This window comes from Penicillium hordei (assembly GCF_028827395.1).
Source record: "Penicillium hordei strain IBT 12815 chromosome Unknown utg000004l_segment0_segment0, whole genome shotgun sequence".
In the NCBI taxonomy this organism is placed as follows: domain Eukaryota; kingdom Fungi; phylum Ascomycota; class Eurotiomycetes; order Eurotiales; family Aspergillaceae; genus Penicillium; species Penicillium hordei.
In genome coordinates, this window is record NW_026623145.1 from 1,416,198 (window position 1) to 1,438,157 (window position 21,960).

Here is a 21,960-nt window from a genome sequence, read left to right on the forward strand (position 1 = left end):
TCATTTTGATTCATTTTCCTGTATAATAGATCATATTCTGCGTTTAGTCCCCAAGACACCCTCTTCCTACTTCAGGATCAATGTATACTTGCAAGAAATCAACTTTGGTGCATCATAATTTCTGTTTAACCCATGAATCATTGCATTCCCTGTATGGGGCAACATACAGACTGCGCCTAAATGACAAGTTTCCTCCCGATCTGTGCCCACCATGTTCACCAACTAGTTCTCTCTCAAACGCAGTTTGGCATTCATGCCCACAATGCAGCGCACAAGATCCCAATCTCCATTCAGACCAACCCAGTCCGTAACAAGAATACCCGTCGAGCAGTCCGCATCATGCTCTTTGCCTCGGCGACAGATATAATCCACAACCGCCGGGTTAACCTTAGCAGCAACCTTCTCGGGCCAAGTATCCGTCTTCCAGAAGTTACTGGCACTCAAGAAATTGACGTAGAAGGGGAAAGCCTTGGTCGCATGCATATCAGGTTGAACACCGAACGGATAGCGACAACAGCTAGCCCGATCAATCTGCTCCGAGACGAACTTGATCTTCTTCTCGATATTCATACTCTCCAGCACCTCATAGAAATCCTGAATGCAGAGCTGACCACTAGGACACTTAGCATTGGGAGTATTATCCGCCCACGCAGCAGCATCAATACCCCAACCATTCCCACCATGCTCATCCTTCAGCTTCTGCTGCAAGTTAAACCGACGCATAAGGATAACCTTTCCACGCGCCTCGCCCAGAGTCGGGATCTTGGGTCGCACCCACCACCGACTATCAGCTTTGGCGTAGTGGTCGTGCAGGATCCGCGAGAGTTGCTCGTCGGTCGCGTTACCGGTTCCCTCCCGCTTAACAGAGACGATGAGCGTCTCGGACGGATTGCGCTCGAGGAACTCGTCTACTTCACGCATCAGGTCGCGGAAGTACTTGTTTCCTGTCAGCGAGATGGGGAACGCGCTGTGTACGAGGATCAGCTCGTCCCGCGCCGCGTCGTCAGGGTACTGAGGCTGCACGCGGATATCGAAGAACCGAACGCCGTTCTCGAGTTGCTCTTTCGGGCTCACGGCCTGGCAGCGCACTGAGGGCGGCGCGATGTGGCAGGTGGGTGAGTTGTGCGTGCCTGGGATTGAGAGCGCGGAGACGAGGGTGTCGTCGCGGAGCTCGCGCATCCAGGCGTTCAGGTTCGCCGAGGAGAAGATTGCGAGGAAGGACTCTGGGACCACGAAGATGCCAGTGAAACGGTGTTTGGGGTTCTCGTTTAGTGCTTTCATTCCTGCGGACTCTGTTGTGGGGACGGGAGCTTGGATCTGGTATTTCTGACCTTCGACCTCGAAGGTTAGACGCATGCGCTCCTTGTCGGAGTGAATGAAGGAGCGTAGCTCGGTCTTCTTCGTTGCGAATGGCTCCACGTGAATGTCAACATCCTCCTCCTCCTCGAAGGGACGGCTGTCCTGTTCGATGGAGGCGACCTCCTCGTTACGGGTTTGGTTGGTCAAGACTTGGGTGAAGTTCTTGGCCATTGTGCTGAAGGCATGGAACCCATCCTTCTCCGGTGCCGGGAAGCGCTCAATGCGCTTCAGGACGATTGGAGTGGAGGTGTTGTTGCGGATAGTGAGGTGCTCGGCAACCATTGTGAATTGACAATTTGGAGAATTGAAATGGAAATCAGCGTGAGTTCCTGTGCGAAGGGTTTGTCTCGAGATGGATCGAAATCGGCTGCCTAGGGAGCTGAGATCGAAGTGGGTTACCCCTCCACTGGGGATCAGCGGACGATCTCCGATAGGGAACACCTTGTTCTTGGCACGTAAAGCTGATTCGCGAGGACATCTCGATTGTGAGACAGAGCGGAGATCTTCAAGGTCTGTCTGGAGTACGGAGTACGATGTATGATGCAGACAATTAGTGTCACGCCTAGATCGGCACCAGAGATCTAGGCCGAATATCCCCGAGCTTACTCCGTATAATTTCACATTGTACGCATTTGTTTCATCAATTGCTTGGATTGAAGTCATTCTGCATGGGTATTTTGGGTATTTTGTACCATGAGATGGAAGTTCAATGTTGTCAATATTCTCCGAATTATTACAAGTTGAGGTCATCGCCTTGATAACTAAGGTTGGTCCTGGTTATACCTACCATGGATATACCTTCATCAAGAAACATAGTATATATTGGCTACATGCATATCTATATAGTACATAAATTTGTTATGTATTTATTGAACCATCGGGATCACCGAGTTTTCTCTTACAGAGCTTGTCAATCAGAAACAAGACACCTCTAGTAGGGAACCTGCTGGTGGAAGTAGTCCATGATGAACTTCACCTGCTTTGGCTTCGCAATGGGCACATTTTTGAACTGATTACCCAGTTCCATGACAACCTGGGTACCATCCGCACTGTTGGGGCTCCAATAAGGCAACGACCTGCTACCATTGTAGGAGCCGCCATTGTTGGGGTTAAGGGTCTTCGCAAAGTTGGCCCAGTAGGACGACATCTTCTCCTGAATGTCAAAGTCGACGCTGGAGAAAGCGTACGTATCGGAATTGGCATACAGAGCACCGAGTGCGTACATGATCTCAGATTGGTGGAAGGCGCCTTGGTTCTGGCTTGGGGGCGCATGGGTCCAGTAGTAAGTGTAGAAGTTCGCAGTGGCAGACTTGTACCAGTCAGTGGCGTAGGCCCACGAGCCGACAAGGGAGAGATCGCGGGCAGCAGCGTTCCAGGCCTGAGAGGCAATTGTACCGTTGTTGTTATCGGGGTAGAGCTTGAAATACTCGCTGGAGAGGTTGCCGTACTTGAGTCCACAGTAATACTCATACTCGGAAACGGTGTAGTCGGTGGTTGTAGAGGCACCGGATTCGTCCTTGGTGTTTCCAGTAATCACAGGAACATCGTTGGCAGGGCCATTGATCAAGGTTTCGATGTATTTGGATGGAAGCACGTAGTCGTCCAGAACGGGCTTGAATATCAAAGGATAACCGGCAGAGAGTGCGGTAACCCACCAAATGGAGCTGTTAGTCACGCGGTCTGAGGAACCAACTAGTAAGCTCTCCATCGAGAGCATGCGCATCTCCTCAATTGTAGAAACGTTGTGGGCCTTGATGTAGCTGGCGCCATTGGAGATAGCAGTAGACATGTTGACGTACGAGGTAGCGAGGCCAGCCAGCATGGTATCGTAGGGGTATCTAATCCCGGACTGGGAAATACCACCGTGGAAGTAGCCCGTGAAGAGAGGGCTATTGACTGCATGGTAGACTTGAGAGGAGCCAAAAGACTGACCAGCAACAGTGACGCGGGTAGGATCACCACCAAAGTTGGCAATATTCTTCTGCACCCACTTGAGAACTTCCAATTGATCCAGAACACCATAGTTACCGGAGGTTTTGTGGCCAGTGAGCTTGTAGCCTTCTTCATTGAGCTCGGGGGCAGCGAGGTATCCGAATGCATCATCACGGCGGTTGAAGGTGATGAGAATGACATCCTTCAAGGCCATGCCACCGCCGTACCACCACTTGTTGTTGCTGGTCTCATCGGAACCCTGGTTCCAAACCATGACAGGAAGTTTGGCATCAGCTGTCTCAGCGTTGGTCCAGATGTTCAAACTGAGACAGTCTTCGCTAATGTCAGAAGACGAGGCACTAGGACAGGCAGGACCAAAGGCCGTAGCCCTCAAGGTCTTGTTCCATGACTCGCGGGGCTGTGGTGCCTTCCACCGGTTCTGATATCCCGTATCGGCAGCGAAAGGAATACCAAGGAAAGCGGTGACGTTGGACTCGGCGCCATCGAAGTACTTGTCCAAAGTGGACTGGTTAAAGTACTGGAAACCTTCAACGGGGCCGTAGGAGGTTTGGATGACCTTGTTCCAAAGCTGGGCTTGGGCGACAGCAGCACCCATGGCCAGTGAGGCCAGAGTCTTGGTCAGGGGAGTCATAATGATTGAATCACCGTAAAAGAAGAATTGGGGCGACTGGAAACTCGAAGCACAAGGTTAGGGGTTGAGGGACCGAGGATGTTTTTATACCTAGGTAAGCTTCTTCACCGGCGATCGACCTACGTACCTAGTAATGTAACGTTCTTGGTACGCTTGGCAAGGTTATAGCTTTGAAACAGGTTAAAGATTTCTTTAGCAAATGTGCCTCGTTACCTGGTGTCTCGGTGTCTGGTATAGTGTATTGCGGGTCTTGCAGAGTCGGCCTCGGTTTCTGCATTGGGCTAAGGTTATGGCGATCATGTTGATATCGTCTCCACATCTGACACGCGGACACAATTCAGGCAGGTTCTGGATATTCTTTCATTCCTTGCAGAAAACGTATTCTTGCAGTAGAGCATTGAAAATGAGCTCAATGGTTATCACCGAGGACCGAACCCGGATTCGGGTGGCTAACAGGGACAAGTCGAATCTGATAATCATGATGGATACATGATTGTGTCTCTCCATCACTAAACCCAAATAATGGCGTTGCAATCTTATATTTATCCGAGACCAATTTGGGTAGCGTGGTAGCGTCCAAGGTGGAGGAGACCTGAAAGCTGATGTGGTACCTGCATATAACGGGATAAACAGCAGTTGACCTCGGAGATTGCACATCCGCATCATTACACTTACATCAATATAGCAAGAGTGTCAGAGCATTGGAAGCAACCTGATTTAGTGGTGAAGGTGCTCATTCACTTGATAGAAAGAGAGGATTGATGGGACTATGGCCTCATACTGGTCTCTTTTCCGGTCAAGCCAAAGGCAAGAAGAGGAAGGGGGGAAAAAAAAGGATCCGTACCCCAATTACTCCCAGCGCAGGATTGAAACCCTGTCCAGTTTCACCATTAACTAGGCTTCCCAATGCGGTATCACCCGTAGTCATTGTTTCACCCAGCAATCAGATGGCCTTGTGTCTCTCACCCACTCAGCCACCCAGGGAGGATTCTGACTGTCTGTCATGAACTATAGTTAAGTACACCAAATCCCATTGTTTGCGCCATACAAATTCTACTCTAACTGCCCCTACTAGTAGTATATAACTGCCATTTGAGCTCTATTCCTTAGTCTGCTTCATCTTATACACCCCAGCTGTCCATATATAGCATGTGGAATTTTTATTTGCTTGAGACTCCCCAATTGGCACTTCACAATAGAATAAAATTGCAAAAATTGCCTATCTATATGAAAAGAAGACAAATAAATGGAAATATGATGTTAGGGCCATAGTTCCCCTACTTCCCCATACTTGCATCGATGCGGGGAGATCACGTGGGTAGCGTCGGTTAGCGTCGGCGTGCGGGCAGAACAATCGATGCTCGAGTGCCAAATAAAATAGACACAATGCTCCTTTTCTCTTCAATAATTTCAAAAAAACATCTTTTGAATTTCTCTCTACCACCCTGCTCTTTTTATCATGAGTTTCAGCCGCAGCGGGGGACTCACTGCCCGTAACTTCAGGCCTTGTCTACCCCAGAATCGCCTCCGCATTCGCTCCACCCTACCTCCGCTCTTGTCCCGGAGATTCCATGCCAGCTCTCTGCTATGGGGGATCAAATCACAAGTTCTAAAGGATGTCGGCGAGGGTAATTTCTATCTAATTGCTACCTCATTCCTTAATTTATTCACTTACAATTGCTAGGTATCACCGAGGTCCAGATCATTCAATGGTACGTGGAAGAAGGGGCTCATATTGAGGAATGGAAGCCTTTGTGCCAATATCAGTCGGATAAAGCCGTCGACGATGTGAGTGTTATCTCCTTCGTTCCCATGTTCTAGGTTAATGGCTAACGAACCCAGATTACTTCGAGATACGAGGGCGTTATCAAGAAACTACATTTCGAGACAGACGATACAGTGCCAACGGGAAGGGTGTGTACTACCTTCACTCTTGCCCATCTGACATTCACACTGCAATGACCATACTGACAGGCTTTGGTAGGCACTCTGCGACATCGAAGTTGCAGATGGAAAATATCCCGATGATAACCCGCCGCACGAATCAAGGGCAGCACCGTCGGAACCTACCCCAGCTTCTGAGCCTTCTTCGGCCTCTGAGATCACACCTAGGACTCAAAAAGCCGAGTCTTCTCCAATAACCCCTCCTCCTATTCAAATTCCGGAGACACCCAAGACAAAGCATGCATCCCTTGCAGTACCCGCCGTACGCGGGCTACTGAAGAGTCACGGCGTGAACATCCTCGACATCAACGGGACCGGCAAAGATGGGCGTGTGATGAAAGAAGATGTCCTAAAATTCGTAGCAGAGAGAGATTCTCCAGTTCCAACATCGATGCCCACCCCCGTTTCCGCGTCACCAGACACACGACAAACAGAGTCAATTGTCAACCTGACCCCGATCCAATCACAAATGTTCAAGACAATGACCAAATCTCTGAACACTCCACACTTCCTTTACGCCGACGAACTCAAAGTCAACGACATCACTGCCATCCGCAAGAAACTCGCCAGCAACAAACGTGATCCTACCAAAATAACCTTCCTCCCCTTCGTCGTCAAGGCCGTTTCACAAGCTTTGACCGAGTTCCCAATCCTCAACTCGAAAGTCGATACTACAGACCCCACAAAGCCGAAGCTAGTCATGCGCGCCAAGCACAATATCGGAATTGCTATGGACACACCAAATGGTCTAATTGTCCCGAACATCAAGGACGTCGCCAGCCGGTCGGTCTTAGATATTGCTACTGAGATTGTGCGGCTAAGTGCCCTTGGTAACGCTGGCAAGTTGACGCCCGCTGATCTCAGTGGTGGCACTATCACTGTGTCGAATATTGGTAATGTTGGAGGTACATATGTGGCTCCGGTGATTGTGCCAACGGAGGTGGCTATTCTTGGCGTGGGTAGGTCTAGAGCTGTGCCGGTCTTTGATGAGGACGGACAGGTTACACGCGGGGATATGGTTAACTTCAGTTGGAGCGCGGACCACCGTGTCATTGATGGTGCGACGATGGCGAGAATGGGTAACACGGTCAAGGACCTAGTTGAGTCGCCCGAGCTCATGCTTTTGAATCTTAAATGAATTAGATAGGTCACCTCTTGATAAAGTACTTAGTTATATCTAAATAACAAATCGTGGGTACATCTCAAGATACTGCGTATATACTTGGATCATGTAGTTTGCTAGCTCCAATATGTTATATATTGAGCTTCTTAGTGCAGAGTATAGAGCAAATGAAAAAGATGAAAACAATATAGACAAGTCCATTGATATGAAAGTCCACAAAACAAAGGATATCACGAAGTCTGCCAAGCCAGACAGTTGATATATCAAAACAGTATAGAACAGAAGCTCTCGATGCGTGCTTCATGAAGAACTCCAGATCTCCAAAACAGACCGGTGACATAGCCAAGCCGGTCAAAAACACCAAACACCATTGGGAGGAATGACAAAATAATAATAAACAGAAACGAAAGGCTAAATCCTCCATGCATAGATCATACCCATTTTCGCATGGCAATGAGACATCGCCGACCCAGTGAACCCAACTTGATCAATCCACAGAAAGATGCGAGAAAAAAAAATGAATCACTTATACTCAGCAAGCTTCTCAACAACGGCATCAATGACATTGCGCTGCACCTCCTCCATCGTCCCCTCAACATTGATTGTAATAGCATCCCACTCGCCCTTGGGCTCCTCAAGCGCCGCAAGCTGCGAGTGCACCATGCCACTCTTCATGTAGTGCGATTCGCGCTGGGTGACACGCTGCATCAACACCTCCTCGCTGAGCTTGAGGTAGACGAAGTGGATCTGCACCGAGGACGAGCCGTACGCGGCGACGCGCATCACATCCCGGTACTTCTGCTTCAGCGCAGAGCAGGCTACTACCACGCCAGCAGGTGGGTGGAAGTTGTTATCTTCTGAGGGGGAGAGCACATCGATTGCGGCTTGGCGGAGGGAGATCAGCCAGTCCCAGCGGTCTTCGTCTGTGAGTGGGATGCCTTGACCCATTTTGTCTTTATTTGCTTTGGGGTGGTACTGGAGTCTTTGTTAGTTATTTGTGTATATTTGAGGGCAGGTTTCCGGGGGTTGTTGGGCTTGGGTGCAATTGGATGGCTGGGAGGTGCGTATTGTGATGTGGTGTATAGGAGTACTTACGTCGTCGCCTTCTAGGAATGGTACGCCTAGTTCGGTGCGTAGGACGTTGCCGGCGGTGCTCTTTCCGCACCCTGCTGGACCGGTCACGACCCAGATATGTTGCATTTGCGCGGGTTTGGAGGATATTACTCCGTTGCTTCCGTTGGCGAGGTCCGGCATGATGCGCGCCTTGCTCGCGGTGGAATCTACTATGGAAGCGTGGGGAGGCTGGGGTCGTTCCCCTGCGGAAAGCATGATGTAGGAGGAAGTATTGGATGTTGGATTTGGGGTAATAATTTGGGTCGGGGTGGAGATTATGACGCTGTAGTGATACACGGAAAGTGTTAACAAGTGAGATTTATTGAATAAAAGTTCAGAAACCCAAAAGCGCGAGATTCCTTTTCTAAGTACTTATATTGTATCACAGTGGGTCGGGTAAGGAAAAGATTCCAGAAGCAGAGTGGGGGGAGACGGACATTCGTACGGTTATTGGTTCTATGGGGGATTAGGGGGGGTTAGGCTAATTTGGATATCTTCAACCCTGTCTGGTCTATACCCGTGTTGAATAGCCGTCCAAGTCCAGGTTCATATAAGTTTATATAAATTTATATAAGACTATATATAACTATTCTTGTATACTTTGATATATCAACATATTAACTCCCAGTCAAATATAAATATATACACATCCATAAAATACCACATATCCCCCAGGACTCCATACACATCCATGATGTCACGGTATTTGGTACGGTAATTCACCCCCACGCTAGAAAGACACCGCCAGTTCCAATCCAGGTCATTTTCCCCCATTTCCCCCCATTTCACCCTGCCTTGGACTGGAATTTTGTATTCATCCCACTAATATCTGCGTCATTCCCTTCTTTTATCTCTCACCTGTCCCGTGCCGAACAACACTCCGACTAACTCGACACCGAAAGGTGGCTCCCCCACACTCTAGAAAATTCGCAGATCCACCCGATTATCGAAAGATTGTACTCCGTACACGGATTGCCGATACTCATCCCGTGAAACACAGGGGACAAACATTCCGGGAAATATAGTCTCATCCGATAGGACACAACCTTGAAAGGACACGACAACATTATCAGGGAATGAATATGCATAGTGATTCCCTACAGTCACACCGACTACACCCAGGTGTGCCTGGTAAGCATGACCAGTCCGTATTTTCCCCTCAGAATCCGGGGAAGAAAGGAACTTCCCGCGGGGTAAACGTGTCGGATATGTGTCGGATCATTGCTTTGGACTAGAGAGGCTGATTTCCGCTGGTTTTCTTCGTGGTCACGAGGGAAGCTGACTGTGGCGGGAAGCGGATTCCGACATATCCGATCTCGTGTTTATCCGGTATAGTTTAGAGGGTGTGCTGGGTCTTGAAGCGTGTGGCTAATTTGTATTCGGACATCTGAGGGACAGCGCAGAACAGAATTCAGGTCCAATCGGTGGGAAATGTTGAGGAGGCACCTGTCAGAGTGCAGAGGGCAGAGTGCAGAGTGCAGAGTGCAGAGTGCAGAGTCCAGAGTCCAGAGTCTAACGGGTAGTTGTAGATCAATGGTATTATTACCTTTGGTGTTAGTTCTGGAACTAATACAGGAGGACACCAATTGGAGCTAACAATGAAAGTATCAAATAGCGCATGTAGATATTGATTCAAATCATATACTGCAATCACTAGTTCTATACAAAAACATTGCCTATCAGTTCATGGGGGCGGAGCGGGGAGGCGGTATTACATAAGCCATCTCCAGGCCACCGCGACAGCTCCAGATCATCAAAGCTCCGACTTATTGGTTCGGGCCTCGATAGCTGCAGCCTCAATTACCTCCACGATGGCTTCCCTCTTCTTCTCCACACCGGTCGATATTGATGTGGTCCTCGAAGACCTCGATGAGCGCCAGACCGTCGATGTCAAGCTCGACAAGGGCCGCCGCGAGCGGGTCCCTCTGTACATGGACGGCGAGTCCGTCAAGGGTGCCGTGACCATCAGACCGAAGGATGGCAAGCGACTCGAACATACGGGGATCAAGGTGCAATTTATTGGCACGATCGGTGCGTCGGACCTTCCACCCAGCCTCCCCCAGCTGAATTCGCCATCGCACATTAGCCGCTAACACCTTGCTATTTCGGAATACAGAGATGTTCTACGACCGAGGCAACCATTATGAATTCCTTTCCCTGGTCCAGGAGCTCGCCGCCCCCGGGGAGCTGCTCCACCCGCAGACCTTCCCCTTCAATTTCAAGAACGTCGAAAAGCAATACGAGTCTTACAATGGTATCAACGTCAAGCTGCGCTACTTTGTCCGGGTGACTGTCTCACGGCGCATGGCGGATGTCATTCGGGAGAAGGACTTGTGGGTGTACTCGTACCGCATGCCACCTGAGAATAACAGCCCCATCAAGATGGACGTCGGTATCGAGGACTGCCTGCATATCGAATTCGAATACTCCAAATCCAAGTATCATCTCAAGGATGTGATTGTTGGCCGTATCTATTTCTTGCTCGTGCGACTCAAGATCAAGCATATGGAATTGTCTATCATTCGGCGGGAGACAACGGGATCCCCGCCAAACCAATATAATGAGAGCGAGACTTTGGTGCGCTTTGAGGTATGTGGTATATTGAACACACCTGATGTGATATTGGGGTATGAAATGCAGAGCATAAGAATGCTGACTTGTGTGCAGATTATGGATGGTTCGCCATCGAGAGGTTAGTGAACATTTCGAAAACCGTGGATCCCACGGCCATCAACCCGCGGCCTCAATGATTCTCGCGAGGATTGGCAAGCTTAGGGTAACCTTGAGCATAGCTGACTTTCCATAGGTGAAACCATTCCAATCCGTCTATTCCTTGGTGGATTTGACTTGACGCCGACATTCCGCGACGTTAACAAGAAGTACTCGACAAGGTACTATCTCAGTCTCGTACTGATTGACGAAGGTACGCTCCAATTACCCCATTCTTTCTGTTTCTTTCCCCATCCTTGGCAATCTCCAAATCACAATCAATGGCGCATCCCGAAATGCGGGGTGCAGAGACGGACAAGATGCAGGCCGTCGGCAATTGAAGTTGCCACATTCAAGCCGGCCCGGCTTGTATCATGTGTGGCCGATTTACATCCGAGGCCCCCCCAATTCCCGACACCCCCACGCTAAACCGCTTCTGGTTCTGGCAACTCCACCGATACACTCTTCCCATTCTGATACATCATTGGCCTACAATCTCAATGTCTGAAACTAACCAAATAACAGATGCCCGCCGCTACTTCAAACAATCCGAAATTGCGCTCTACCGCCAAGCCCCCGAGATCGCCCCGAACGCCCAGATCGCACAGCAACAGCAGATCCAGCAACAGATGCTCCTCGAGCAACAGCGCCAGCAGCCCGCCCTTCCACCGGGCTCTGCTACCGCTGGTCCCGGCAGAGAAGTCACCGCGCCGCTTCGGCAGGAGCCGCAGCCTGTTCCCGCGCCTGCAGCATAGACTATCGTATTCTATTCTCATTATCGCTCGCGTCTTTCTTACAGCTTCTTGGTACCTGCGGATCTGTCCTTCTATACCCGCCTCTTGTCTCCGATCTCGATTTCCCTTACTCCTCTACTTCTCTACTACTCACTATTCCTTTTGTGTCCGTTGGTCCTGTCTCATGGCTATGTCACGATATCACTCTGTAGTATACTTTACTCTGCATACATTCGTGCCAAGTCTCGCTTTAAATCGAACCTCGTCTTAGATCCAATTGGTAAAATGTCTCCCTTTCTGATGTGTCGGTCCGGGAGAATCTTGAGTCTAGAGTATAAACATAAAGTAAAACAATGTATTGATCGTCATAGTACATAATACACACGCAGCCGGCCCCAGGGGTTATACTCCATCCACAACCAAGCTCTAGCTCTAATACTCAAACCGACCAATTTCCTGCAACACCTTCCCCAGCGCCTGGAGAATCTGCCCATCATCACGCTCTTTACCAGCAACCTGCACAGCGCGCACAACCAACGGATAAATCCACTCTAGATGTTTCCGATAGTGATGCTCCTCCGCATCCCCACCCTCAACAACCGAGACGGTCTTCAGCGAAGGCGGATCCGGGATAGCTGACGGCTCACTTTTCAGCTCAACCATGCGGAGGAGCAGATGGAGCAGGGCCTTGCGGGCAGGCGTGGGCTGGGGCATCAAGCCGCGCAACGGCTGGTCTGCGATGTAAGACTTGAGTGAGACCGCACAGCGCAGGAGGAGATAGGGTGAGATCGAGCGTGCGAGCAGAGTCTGCGGGGACGAGGCATCGGCTTTTGGCTCGATCTTAGCTTGAGAGTGTGCAGCGAGCTCGAAGAGCGTGTCTATGAGGACGTAGGCTATTCCCGGGCGCAGGGTTGGCGGTGGGTTGAAGGTGCGGCCGGGGCGTACGGTGTAGAAGTCCTGTAGGGGTGTGTCTTCGAGACCGGTGCTTGGTAGGTCGAAGCGGAGGGGGGCGTAGATGAAGGACGAGCGGAAGAGAGCGCGGGCGAAGTCGCGGCGGACGGCGTCTGGGATTGATGCTGCTCCGAGGGATGGGAGGATGAGAGTCTTCAGGCGGGTTAAGGCTTTTGTGTCGAATGTTTCGTCTGCGGTGATTCGGGCGTTGGGGAGTTGTTGGGATTGGAAGCCGTGGGCGGAAACTATTCCATTTGTGATGTCGACGACGCGTTGCCAGAACCGGGATGTTTCGGACTCGTTTGTCTTTGTGTATTGCTTTTCCACGTAAGGGACTGCAACTTGCAGAACGTTCAGGGATACTATTGTGGCTCTTTGCCAGAGGAACGGCTCACGGTCCTTCCCTTGCCAGGTGTACTTTTGCGTAATTAGAGTACCGAGGTGTTCAAGGGATTTCGCAAGAGCACCATTCGTGAAGACGTCTTGCTTGATGCCGAATTCGGCAATGTACCAGCTGACAAGATCTATGGTACGTTTCGAGAAGGCCACAAACGCTGGTCTTCGACTATCGCTGTCAGGGCTCCATTTTGATAGTGCTGAATCGGATAATTCAGCAAGACATAAGAGAATATCCGGCTGGGAGTCCTCTTTCTCCAGGCAGAGCGTCTTGATACAATCAATGACTAGGGCTTGCAGGGCTGAGGGTCGGTCGACATCTGGAGAGTAACGCGGGGATACCGAGTTCCACACAAGCAAGCTGAGGTGATGGAGGACCCTTTCGATGTGTGTCGTGGTCAGCTGGTCTTTGTAAAGGCGATAGACCTGCTGGAATGCATGTAGATAGGCCAAAGCAGCATCCTGGTTAGGTTGGTCCAAGTCGAGCGTCTTCTCATCATCAGCAGGGTGTCCGTTTCCCCAAAGAAGCCATGCACATTCAAGAGCATCGTTGCTAAGTTCATCTCCATTTTGCACCCGGAGAAGAATTGCTGAGAGGCTAGAGAATGTTGCTTCGCTGAATTCCAAAATACGCAACTTAATCAGACTTTGCAAGTACTTCAAAAGTCGCTTCCAGGATTGGTCGAACTTCTCGTCCTGCACCAGAGTCTCAAAGAAATTCGTGATCAGATTCGACAAGCCCTTGATCATCACCACTGTCGTATCTACCCACGCCTTGAAGTCATCGGATTTTGCATTGCTCCGATTGTTCTTGGCTTGGAGGAGAGGGGTCTCAATTCCCTCGGCCATCTTAAAGAGGACCATGTTTAGGCACAGACGCCAAGCTTTGGGGGAGAGCTGCTGCCCATAGGCGTCAAAGATGCGCAAAAGCGTATGGACTGCGCTATTTCGAATCTCAGGTCGACTATCTGTCGTGATATCAACGATGCGAAGCAACAGCAATAGCCACAACGAGTTCCGAGAAACAGAAGGGTCTTCGTCATGAGCCAATTTAGCTAAATCTTCTTCGCTGGCGGATGCACCAACATGGCCAAGTGAGATCTGCTCAATCTGACCCTGGAGAAAGTCGGAAACGTTCCAAAAAAACGAGGTGGTGGTGAGAGAGATGTTGAAATCTTGGATTTGCGACGCAAAGCTAGAGAAGGCATTCACCAGGCTCAAGAGACAAGGCGCTGGTAGTAGAGAGAGGAAATCGGATGCAACAAGATGCAAAGACTTATACGCAGCACGTACCAAACGAGGGCCCGCTGGAAGAGCTGATGATTTGCGCTCTATCAGAGTGGAAGGCCGATCGTCAGTTCCAAGATCTGGGGAAAATTGGAAAACACCAGATATCAAATCAAATATGAGGTGCCATCCGTCCACGAAAGTTTCTGCATACTGTTCCAGGACGTTATTTAACACTTCCAAGGTCTGTTCGTGGATTTCAATGACGGTTATTGGTAAAGACTTGGAGGTGTGCATGTCCGATGCATAGAGCGAGGCGATCTGGGCTTTCAATGTCTGCAAATTCCTCGTCTGCACTTGATTGTAGACTTTCTCGTCGTCTTCTTCCCTTTGTTTCATTGTTGAGAATACGAGTGAATTCAAAATTGCGCTTGCCTGCAGTCGAAGATTCGGACTGACAGTAGAATTTGCGGAAGCCGAGATGAGACTTTGCGTCAGTAGCTCCCATGCTTTGCTGTCGTCTTCTTCAAGCGAAGACAGTCTCCCAAGGTTTGCCTTGGCTAATTCGTTTCCTTTCTCCAGTACAAACTTGAGTTCCTCGTCTTGCATTCTTGATTTTCCGACGGTATGCGATACGCGTCGGGAACCTTGGTGCAAGCGTCCACCTACTTGGGAGGATTGTGGCATTCGAGGCATTTCTGATACTTCCTGGGCATCACCCTGGTTGCGACGCTGCTCCGTAAATGTTGACAGATTCAACAAGGCAAGTAGTATTTCCTCAAAAGATGCACTTGGGAAATCGCTGGTGCTTTCAAGCATTTTGTTAGAAGCCGCCTGAACCGCAATCACCTCAGTCCCAAGATTAGCAGTTGGCACATCGTTTCCTGGAGTGACTGGAACCTCCCCAGTCCCACTAGCTGATTTGACCATTGCGCTTGAGGACATGCCAATCACTAGTCCAGTATATTGAAGTGTTTCGAAAAGAATGGACCAGGCCGGCTGATCCAATGTCGGCCCCAAAGCAATTCCAAGGTTGAGCAAAGCCCGCATACAAAGTAGGTTCCTTGTGCTTAAAGATACTGGAGGCCCTTCCCCAGCAGTTGTTCCTGCAGACTCGATTGATAACGGACTGGAATTTGACAGATCCGCACTTCTCCGTTTCTTTTGGGCTGTGTCACTTTGCTGGGAGCCAGTAGCAGACACATTATGTGACTTGACACCACCGGCACTCACGGGCGTGGCAGCTTTTCCAAGAGTTGTCAAGAAAGCATCTCGGGGAACAGCCAATCTTAGAAGACCCGCCACATGAGCTAACTTTTGGAATGCTCGAACAAGATTGTGGTAATACTCATCATCTAAGGATGCGCGCAAAAATGTGGAGCAAGCTGCTAGGACAGCGGGCCAACAGTTCTCTATTATCCCCGCACAAGTCTTAATGGCGGAGTACTGTACATGGGACTGCAGGTCCAGAGGATTGATGGGAACATGTGACTTTTTCGAGGACGAGGTAGACTGCACTCGGGTGGGTTCTGCTGTGAAATCTTGAGAAGATCTGGCAGAGTCGGGTCCTTGAACGGGGCTCATAAGTCGATTCTTGCGTCTTTGCTTTAGATCCGGGACCGTCAGTGGAAGAATGAATTTCGCTAGCCCTTCAGCAAAGCTGCTGATGCAATTAAGAACAAGGCTGTAAATGTAAGTGTCCGGCGGTGTGGGCGGATCTGTCTTGTCGAGGAGATCGATAAATGGCGTACGAACAACACTCCACTGAGTGCTGATTCCAGGCACCTTGGTTTCACTTGGAGGAACAGTTGACCCAATGACACCAGCAACACCACCTGTTTCGAGGGTAATTTGATCCTCTGTGGTGGATCTTGAGTGCTCCGCGCGGGAAGGTACTGTTGATTGATTGCTGACGCCAATCAAAGCAGGCTTCTCTGAAGCTAGCCGAACAAGTGCAGCCATGTGGTCGCGGAGGATGTTCTTTCTGCCTTCCTCGCCGTCATACAAAGTATAGATCAGCCGCACAGCACCCGGCTCCGAGTATAGCCCCCGGAAAACTTCCATGCAAAGTAATCGCTTCCAAGGAGCTGTCCCATCCGGTTCAACGAGGTGAGTTATCAGACTCAATGCCATCTCGCATTCTGTAGTCAACAAAGACATATAACGCTTCAGAAGAATGAGAAGAATTCGAGCGATTCGAACAGTTTGAGCGAATGAATACCTCTCAGATAGACAACGAACGGCTAGTGGTAACAACCGAACGCGCAGCACTTGCGAAAGTTCGGGATGTCCCACAAAGAGACGGCCGCTGTTCAGAAGAATACTCTCAATAAGTTCGAGCACAAAAGTCGGGGATAGGGTTCGTGTTCGCAGAAATTGCAGCGGTTCACCATCGATCAGACGACAGAGATCATCCAATACTTGCAGTGCATCATAGGCGAAGTAGCCGATGTTAAGCGACTGCCCATCGACTTTAATTGTTGTGGTGATTTTGGCGTCATTGGGGAGATTGTCTTCGCTCGAAACTCTTTCAAATGTCGATACCACCAGCTGCTGGAGAGTAGCTGCGGCAGTACTAGAGACTGCAATTGTCTTGCTTGCCTGTAACGTGGCGCATATTTCCAGGGTGTTCGCAAGAAGCTCCCCGCTTAATTCATTGGAATAAAACTGCAAAAGCGAAGGCAGAGATTGTAGAATTTTCAGTTGGATATCAAGGCCTAGCAAGCGTTAGCTCAATTCAAACATATTGATTTGTTTGGTCATTTACTCAAGCTCGTTGTCTCCTTCAGACCTGCGAGGACATCTTTCAAACGGCCCGATGGTAATGAGCGAGATGCAATTAGTCTCTGTAAACAGATAACACCAATACCGGCAAGCTTTGCATGCCGAGTATGGCATGCAATAATGAATGGCTCGACGAAATTCGGTTTGCGAACAAGGTCTAAATGCAATTTAGCGGTTGGGAACTGATAAAAGGTTGCCATGTGAAAAATTACCTGCTGCTATCTGAGCTTCTGAGGTTGAGGGCAGTGCTTTGAGCTCATTCAACGATTGTTCAGCGGCCTGTCAATGAATGCATCGTTAGTGTGCCATGGCCGATGATGCCTAGAGAGGTGATAACTAACATTTCGCAAATCGGAGTTTTTCCTTCGAGACTCATGAATCAAATTGGCAATCTCTGTCTGCAAGAATTGGGAGGACATTTCTGATATAGGATTGTTGTCTCAAAGCATGGCCAGCACAGGCTAATGCCCGAGGTCCCGAGGTCAACAGTACGGGGAGCTCTCGATCGCAGACGAATGGATCGGTGTTTCCACACCAGACTAGTTGCAAGATTGGAGCTTTGATGTCAAGTTCATGTGAACAGCAAAAAAACAATGACAGCGATTCTGTTATTACAACGATTCCACGATGGGATCAACAATGGCGTGGCATCTCCAACAAATGCCAAGCCATTGATAAGCCGTATCGCACGTGACCGTACTCTAACTGACCGCCTAGCGCATTGCCCCTCTTGTCGCAACATCCCTCTTTGGCATCTATTCACACTTGTCGTGATATTTCCAGCCTTTGAAACCACTACTCGGCACTCAACATGGCTGCTAAGGTTCCAAGAAACTTTCGACTCCTGGAGGAGCTCGAGAAGGGCGAGAAGGGTCTGAGTGCAGGTACGATCGACTCCTACGATCTCCGACAATGTCCGATCTTGGATCACTGACGTATGTGTGTTATTTCTAGATGCCTGCTCATACGGACTTGCTGATGGGGAGGATATGATGATGAGCAACTGGAATGGAACCATTCTCGGCCCGCCTCACGTTAGTTTCTGACTCTACTCCACGCCACTACGAAACTATTGCTAATCTGCTATCTTTCAGAGCGTTCATGAGAACCGGATATACAGTGTGAACATTCACTGCGGACCTGACTACCCCGATAACCCACCTACCATTCAATTCGTCTCTCGAGTGAACATTCCATGTGTTGATTCCAGCTCTGGCAAGGTATGAGGAGACTGGGTACAAAAACACAAAGCCTTTACTGAGTGATTACACTACAGGTCGATCCGACAAAGCTTCCAACCCTTGCGCAGTGGAAACGAGACAACACCATGGAGACAGTTTTAATTGAGTTGAGAAGGTGAGCACAAAGGATGGCACAAGATCGATGGTTGAGGTTGACATTTTATCCAGGTACATGGCCTTGCCCCAGCATAAGAAGCTGCCGCAGCCCCCGGAGGGCTCGACTTTCTAGTCCAGCATATGTGACCACTCGGTGCAGGCGGATCTCGGAGTATCAAGGTCGGCTTCATTTAAATTTCCTGGCTTCTTCTCTTTTTCTATGACCCTAGAGCGTGTACAGTCTCTGCATGAAAGCATTGGCAGGGGTTCTTTCGGGCCTCAACTTTCAATTTCCATCCCTACATTAGGTATTCATCTCTAAAGTGTTTTGTTTCGTGGAACTGGGCATTGCGGCAGGCGCCTGTTTACCAATAACAAAGTCAAATGATATTCTTTTATTGAGTGATGACGTAGAATGATTAACTTGGCCAATGATTGTATTTATAGACGTAAATTCTAACTGTCCAGCATGAAGCAACCAAAGGGTAGCGAGACATCACACCAAATGTAGGGACAGGGCAAGAGACCAAGGGGACCAACCCATGGGGTTGGGTCAAAGAGAGGTCAAACCTTGTAAAAGGGTACGAAAGCCATCCAGGGAAGCAATCAGTGAGAACAAGAGCATGCCAGAGGTAAATCACGGTAGGGGAGAAGGCGACCAGACACGCCCAGGGTAGAGATCGCGACGCGTCGATAGACGGCAACGGTAACAAACTGGGAGGATGCATCATGGTTGAGAAAGCTTCTTCTCCAAGCGCCCGAACAAGCCGAGCAATTGATGAAAAAGAGTTCGCATCGATCGGGTGTAGTGTAAGCCCAATGACACTGTGCAACGAGGCATGCGCAAGCACAGGGGCCAAGTTGCGGGTATTAAAAATTGGAATAATCAAAGTGTTTCCTGGACGGAAACTTTCAGAGATTAAACTGAAAAGAACAGATACTACACTTGATCTAAGCCAATAGGCAAAGAGAGCTGAAGAAGAAAGAAAAGAAGAGGAAGATCTGGGGGCGCGGGTGGGTATATATAGGTAAATTATTATTGATCACGTGGTTTAGGCAAACACGCTAACCGGGTTAGGATTCCTAGCGGATAAATATAATGCCGCATGATAATTGATAATTGATTTACAGTAGGCGGTAAACGGGCGGTGTCCGCTCCTGCAGGTGGAAACGAGATAAGATATATATGGTTGTTTGGCTTCATTATTGGTATAACTATTCAGCACGGCAAAATGCATAAAGTGCTGGTGCCGAAATATAACGGGGCTCATCGCTTTGCTTGTGAGAGATGACTCCCTTCGTTTCCAGTCCTTCCAGCTGACAATCTGTCTATGGTAGGTTTGGCACTTTATCGAGCACTTCTCCGACAATGCCGCCCTTCAGCTGCAGACACTCCGTGGCTGGGTGAAGCTGAACCCCTCATTCGATGGAATTTTCGGAAATATAAAAAATTACAAAGCCCATCACAAACAGCAAATGCCTTGAAGGCAGGCTATGAGGTATTTGCGTCGAATCTTCCTCTAGGCTGAGCTTATGTGTTGATATTTTGTCGCCGTATGACAGGCTCTAGATCTCCTCTCCTCGTCTCATACCAACCAGCATGATGCACACCAGATTACAACTCTCATCGCCCAAGCCAGATCACAGAAAGATAAATATGCTGCGATGCAAAGGAAAATTCGGCCAGTAGCGCCGCCTGCCAAACCACTTACGCCCAAGAAAGCCCGAAAAGAAGAGTCAATTCGCTTCCAGGAGGAAACAAATCAACGGCATCCGAACGCCACCTCGATCCTAAACAGACCCCGGCCCTTGGGTGACAAGAAGCGCAATGTCCCTGTACTTGTCAATGCACGCGGACTTCCGTTCCTGCGCTATAAAAAGCCGCAGCCGAGAAATGTTAGCAGTGTCATACGAACAAAACTTGGGCGCCGTTGGAACTGGATCGAACGTCGAGACAGGCTGAAAATAGAACTTCTTTTCGCTAAGGACGAAGAAGAATGGGATCGCGTCACCGAGACTAAGGAGCCATCAACTTGGTCTGAGCATCCCGCAAATGCCATTGTCGATGTCAACGCGAAAATCGCACACTTTGATATGCATGCCAAAGAGCTTGCAGATAATATGTGGAAGATCGTTCTAGCTGAAAAGGCTTTGGCGGAAGAAGAAGCTAGCCAGAAGCAGCCAAAGCAATGAAACCAAGTGGTCCGTCTTGCTGCGCAAACGTCGTTGCCATCACAAAGTACATTCCCCCGGCTCTTCGGGCAGACGGATGTGCCGTTATAGCTCAAGTCAATGTCTACCCACATTACAGTCACCGTCCATGGCCATGCCATTGTCAATGTCGCTTGAGATCAGAATACAAACGTCGGTTGCTCAAAGCATCCAAAAGGATTAGTACATTATTTGTCGCAACTTGGCCAAGTATGTCCATTCTTTCATATCCGATCAATGGGCACCATGGACTGCTAGCAATGTCAAAGTCACTGGACTCCAGCAAGCAGCTCCAACAAAGACAACGGCTCTGTTTCAGACCCCTTGCTGTCTAGTGATTGAGCATTATCTTTCCCTGTACCATAACCTAAGTCCATGTGGACTTTCAGATCTGTATATTACTCCTCCTACCTTTGATACCAAATCACTGATTTCTCAGTATAATCACACCAATTCCACAAGGTTATAATACATAATTTCATGAAGTAATGGCAGGTCATTAACATTTCTATGTATTAGCTCATGCAGCCACTTTGAGCTTCTCAACAGCCGGCAAGGAATCCTCGTCTTCCTCGTCATAATCACCCTTGGCCAAGCCCCTCTCCCACAATTGTCGGCCTGTGAGCTTTTTCTCCTCTTTCGTGGTCTTTTTCTTCTTGTCCTCTGATTCCTTTTCTTCACGTACCCGAAGCTCCTCATCCTCCATCTCCTTTTTAAACTTCGCATGCCACTCCAAGAAGGACTGGACAGTGACTGCTGTGCCGTGGAACTTTCGGTTCTCCTCCTCCTCTCTCTTCGCGGCGACTTGGTCCATCTCAGCTTGAATGGCGTCCGCTCGCTCGATCATAAGCTGCTCTGCGCTTTCCTTAAGTGCGCTGACCAGTGTGAATATCATCGGCATTCCCAGGTTCTCCTCGATGGTGGGCTGAAGAGACTCCATTAGTAGTCCCCGGTCTTCCTGGACATCTAGCCGAGGATGCTTCACTGCATTTGGTGGAGAGGAAATGCCGAGATTTGGGCCAACATCGGGGTATTCTTCCGGGTAGGCAACTTCCAAGCATATCACGGGTTGTTCTGATTCATCGCCGTCATATTCGAGGGCATCGAGAGTTATGGATACACGGTACGAGGTTTCGGATATGTCTAGGTGCCAGGTCTCACTGTGAGCAAGGATAGAAAGAAACTTTGACCCGTCTAGAGGACTTGTCTGGTACTTACCGGTAATTTCATCAGGGAAGATTGAATCGAGCACTTCACGCTCCTCAATCTGGTCTTCGCGACCCATAGCTGTTGATCCGCCCGCGGATTGGAGGGGTAACGATTTGAGCGCCGGAGGTGCAGATTCTTCGGGAAACACCTCGTGGGCGGATGAGAGTAGTTCTAGCAGGAAGGATTGAAATATTGTCTAAGCAAGACTTTGAGATGCCGTAGTATTAACCAACTCAGAAAAAAAGATCGGAGCGCAAACCAAGTCAACGCAACAAACGT

The 21,960-nt window shown here is 49.3% G+C and overlaps 9 protein-coding genes across 9 annotated transcripts; 4 read left to right on the forward strand and 5 right to left on the reverse strand.

Moving 5' to 3' along the window:
- Positions 1–222: 222 nt before the first annotated feature.
- Positions 223–1,641, reverse strand: N7537_007815 (phosphatidylinositol-specific phospholipase C; the record flags this gene model as incomplete). Its single annotated transcript, XM_056898870.1, has 1 exon — positions 223–1,641. One exon carries the CDS (start codon positions 1,639–1,641, stop codon positions 223–225), a length of 1,419 nt encoding a protein of 472 aa, XP_056750946.1.
- Positions 1,642–2,290: 649 nt separating this feature from the next.
- On the reverse strand, positions 2,291–3,943 carry N7537_007816 (uncharacterized protein; the record flags this gene model as incomplete). Its single annotated transcript, XM_056898871.1, has 1 exon — positions 2,291–3,943. The coding sequence occupies one exon, from the start codon at positions 3,941–3,943 to the stop codon at positions 2,291–2,293; it is 1,653 nt and encodes a 550-aa protein (XP_056750947.1).
- Positions 3,944–5,367: 1,424 nt separating this feature from the next.
- Positions 5,368–7,025, forward strand: N7537_007817 (uncharacterized protein; the record flags this gene model as incomplete). The annotated part of the gene is made up of 4 exons (XM_056898872.1): positions 5,368–5,571; positions 5,628–5,731; positions 5,786–5,857; positions 5,928–7,025. Exons 1-4 carry the CDS (start codon positions 5,403–5,405, stop codon positions 7,023–7,025), a joined length of 1,443 nt encoding a protein of 480 aa, XP_056750948.1. The 5' UTR covers positions 5,368–5,402.
- A 507-nt stretch (positions 7,026–7,532) lies between these two features.
- N7537_007818 (gluconokinase) lies at positions 7,533–8,339 on the reverse strand (the record flags this gene model as incomplete). The annotated part of the gene is made up of 2 exons (XM_056898873.1): positions 7,533–7,985; positions 8,106–8,339. 2 exons carry the CDS (start codon positions 8,337–8,339, stop codon positions 7,533–7,535), a joined length of 687 nt encoding a protein of 228 aa, XP_056750949.1.
- Positions 8,340–9,934: 1,595 nt separating this feature from the next.
- Positions 9,935–11,587, forward strand: N7537_007819 (vacuolar protein sorting-associated protein 26; the record flags this gene model as incomplete). Its single annotated transcript, XM_056898874.1, has 5 exons — positions 9,935–10,154; positions 10,240–10,712; positions 10,791–10,815; positions 10,930–11,046; positions 11,358–11,587. The coding sequence occupies 5 exons, from the start codon at positions 9,935–9,937 to the stop codon at positions 11,585–11,587; spliced, it is 1,065 nt and encodes a 354-aa protein (XP_056750950.1).
- A 411-nt stretch (positions 11,588–11,998) lies between these two features.
- Positions 11,999–17,343, reverse strand: N7537_007820 (uncharacterized protein; the record flags this gene model as incomplete). The annotated part of the gene is made up of 4 exons (XM_056898875.1): positions 11,999–16,857; positions 16,908–17,081; positions 17,137–17,203; positions 17,266–17,343. 4 exons carry the CDS (start codon positions 17,341–17,343, stop codon positions 11,999–12,001), a joined length of 5,178 nt encoding a protein of 1,725 aa, XP_056750951.1.
- Positions 17,344–17,735: 392 nt separating this feature from the next.
- Positions 17,736–18,394, forward strand: N7537_007821 (E2 ubiquitin-conjugating protein MMS2; the record flags this gene model as incomplete). The annotated part of the gene is made up of 5 exons (XM_056898876.1): positions 17,736–17,808; positions 17,879–17,958; positions 18,019–18,144; positions 18,201–18,280; positions 18,334–18,394. The coding sequence occupies 5 exons, from the start codon at positions 17,736–17,738 to the stop codon at positions 18,392–18,394; spliced, it is 420 nt and encodes a 139-aa protein (XP_056750952.1).
- A 1,099-nt stretch (positions 18,395–19,493) lies between these two features.
- On the forward strand, positions 19,494–20,454 carry N7537_007822 (LYR motif-containing protein; the record flags this gene model as incomplete). Its single annotated transcript, XM_056898877.1, has 3 exons — positions 19,494–19,542; positions 19,600–19,760; positions 19,825–20,454. 3 exons carry the CDS (start codon positions 19,494–19,496, stop codon positions 20,452–20,454), a joined length of 840 nt encoding a protein of 279 aa, XP_056750953.1.
- Positions 20,455–20,992: 538 nt separating this feature from the next.
- On the reverse strand, positions 20,993–21,757 carry N7537_007823 (RWD domain-containing protein; the record flags this gene model as incomplete). Its single annotated transcript, XM_056898878.1, has 2 exons — positions 20,993–21,615; positions 21,691–21,757. The coding sequence occupies 2 exons, from the start codon at positions 21,755–21,757 to the stop codon at positions 20,993–20,995; spliced, it is 690 nt and encodes a 229-aa protein (XP_056750954.1).
- Between the last annotated feature and the right edge of the window lie 203 nt (positions 21,758–21,960).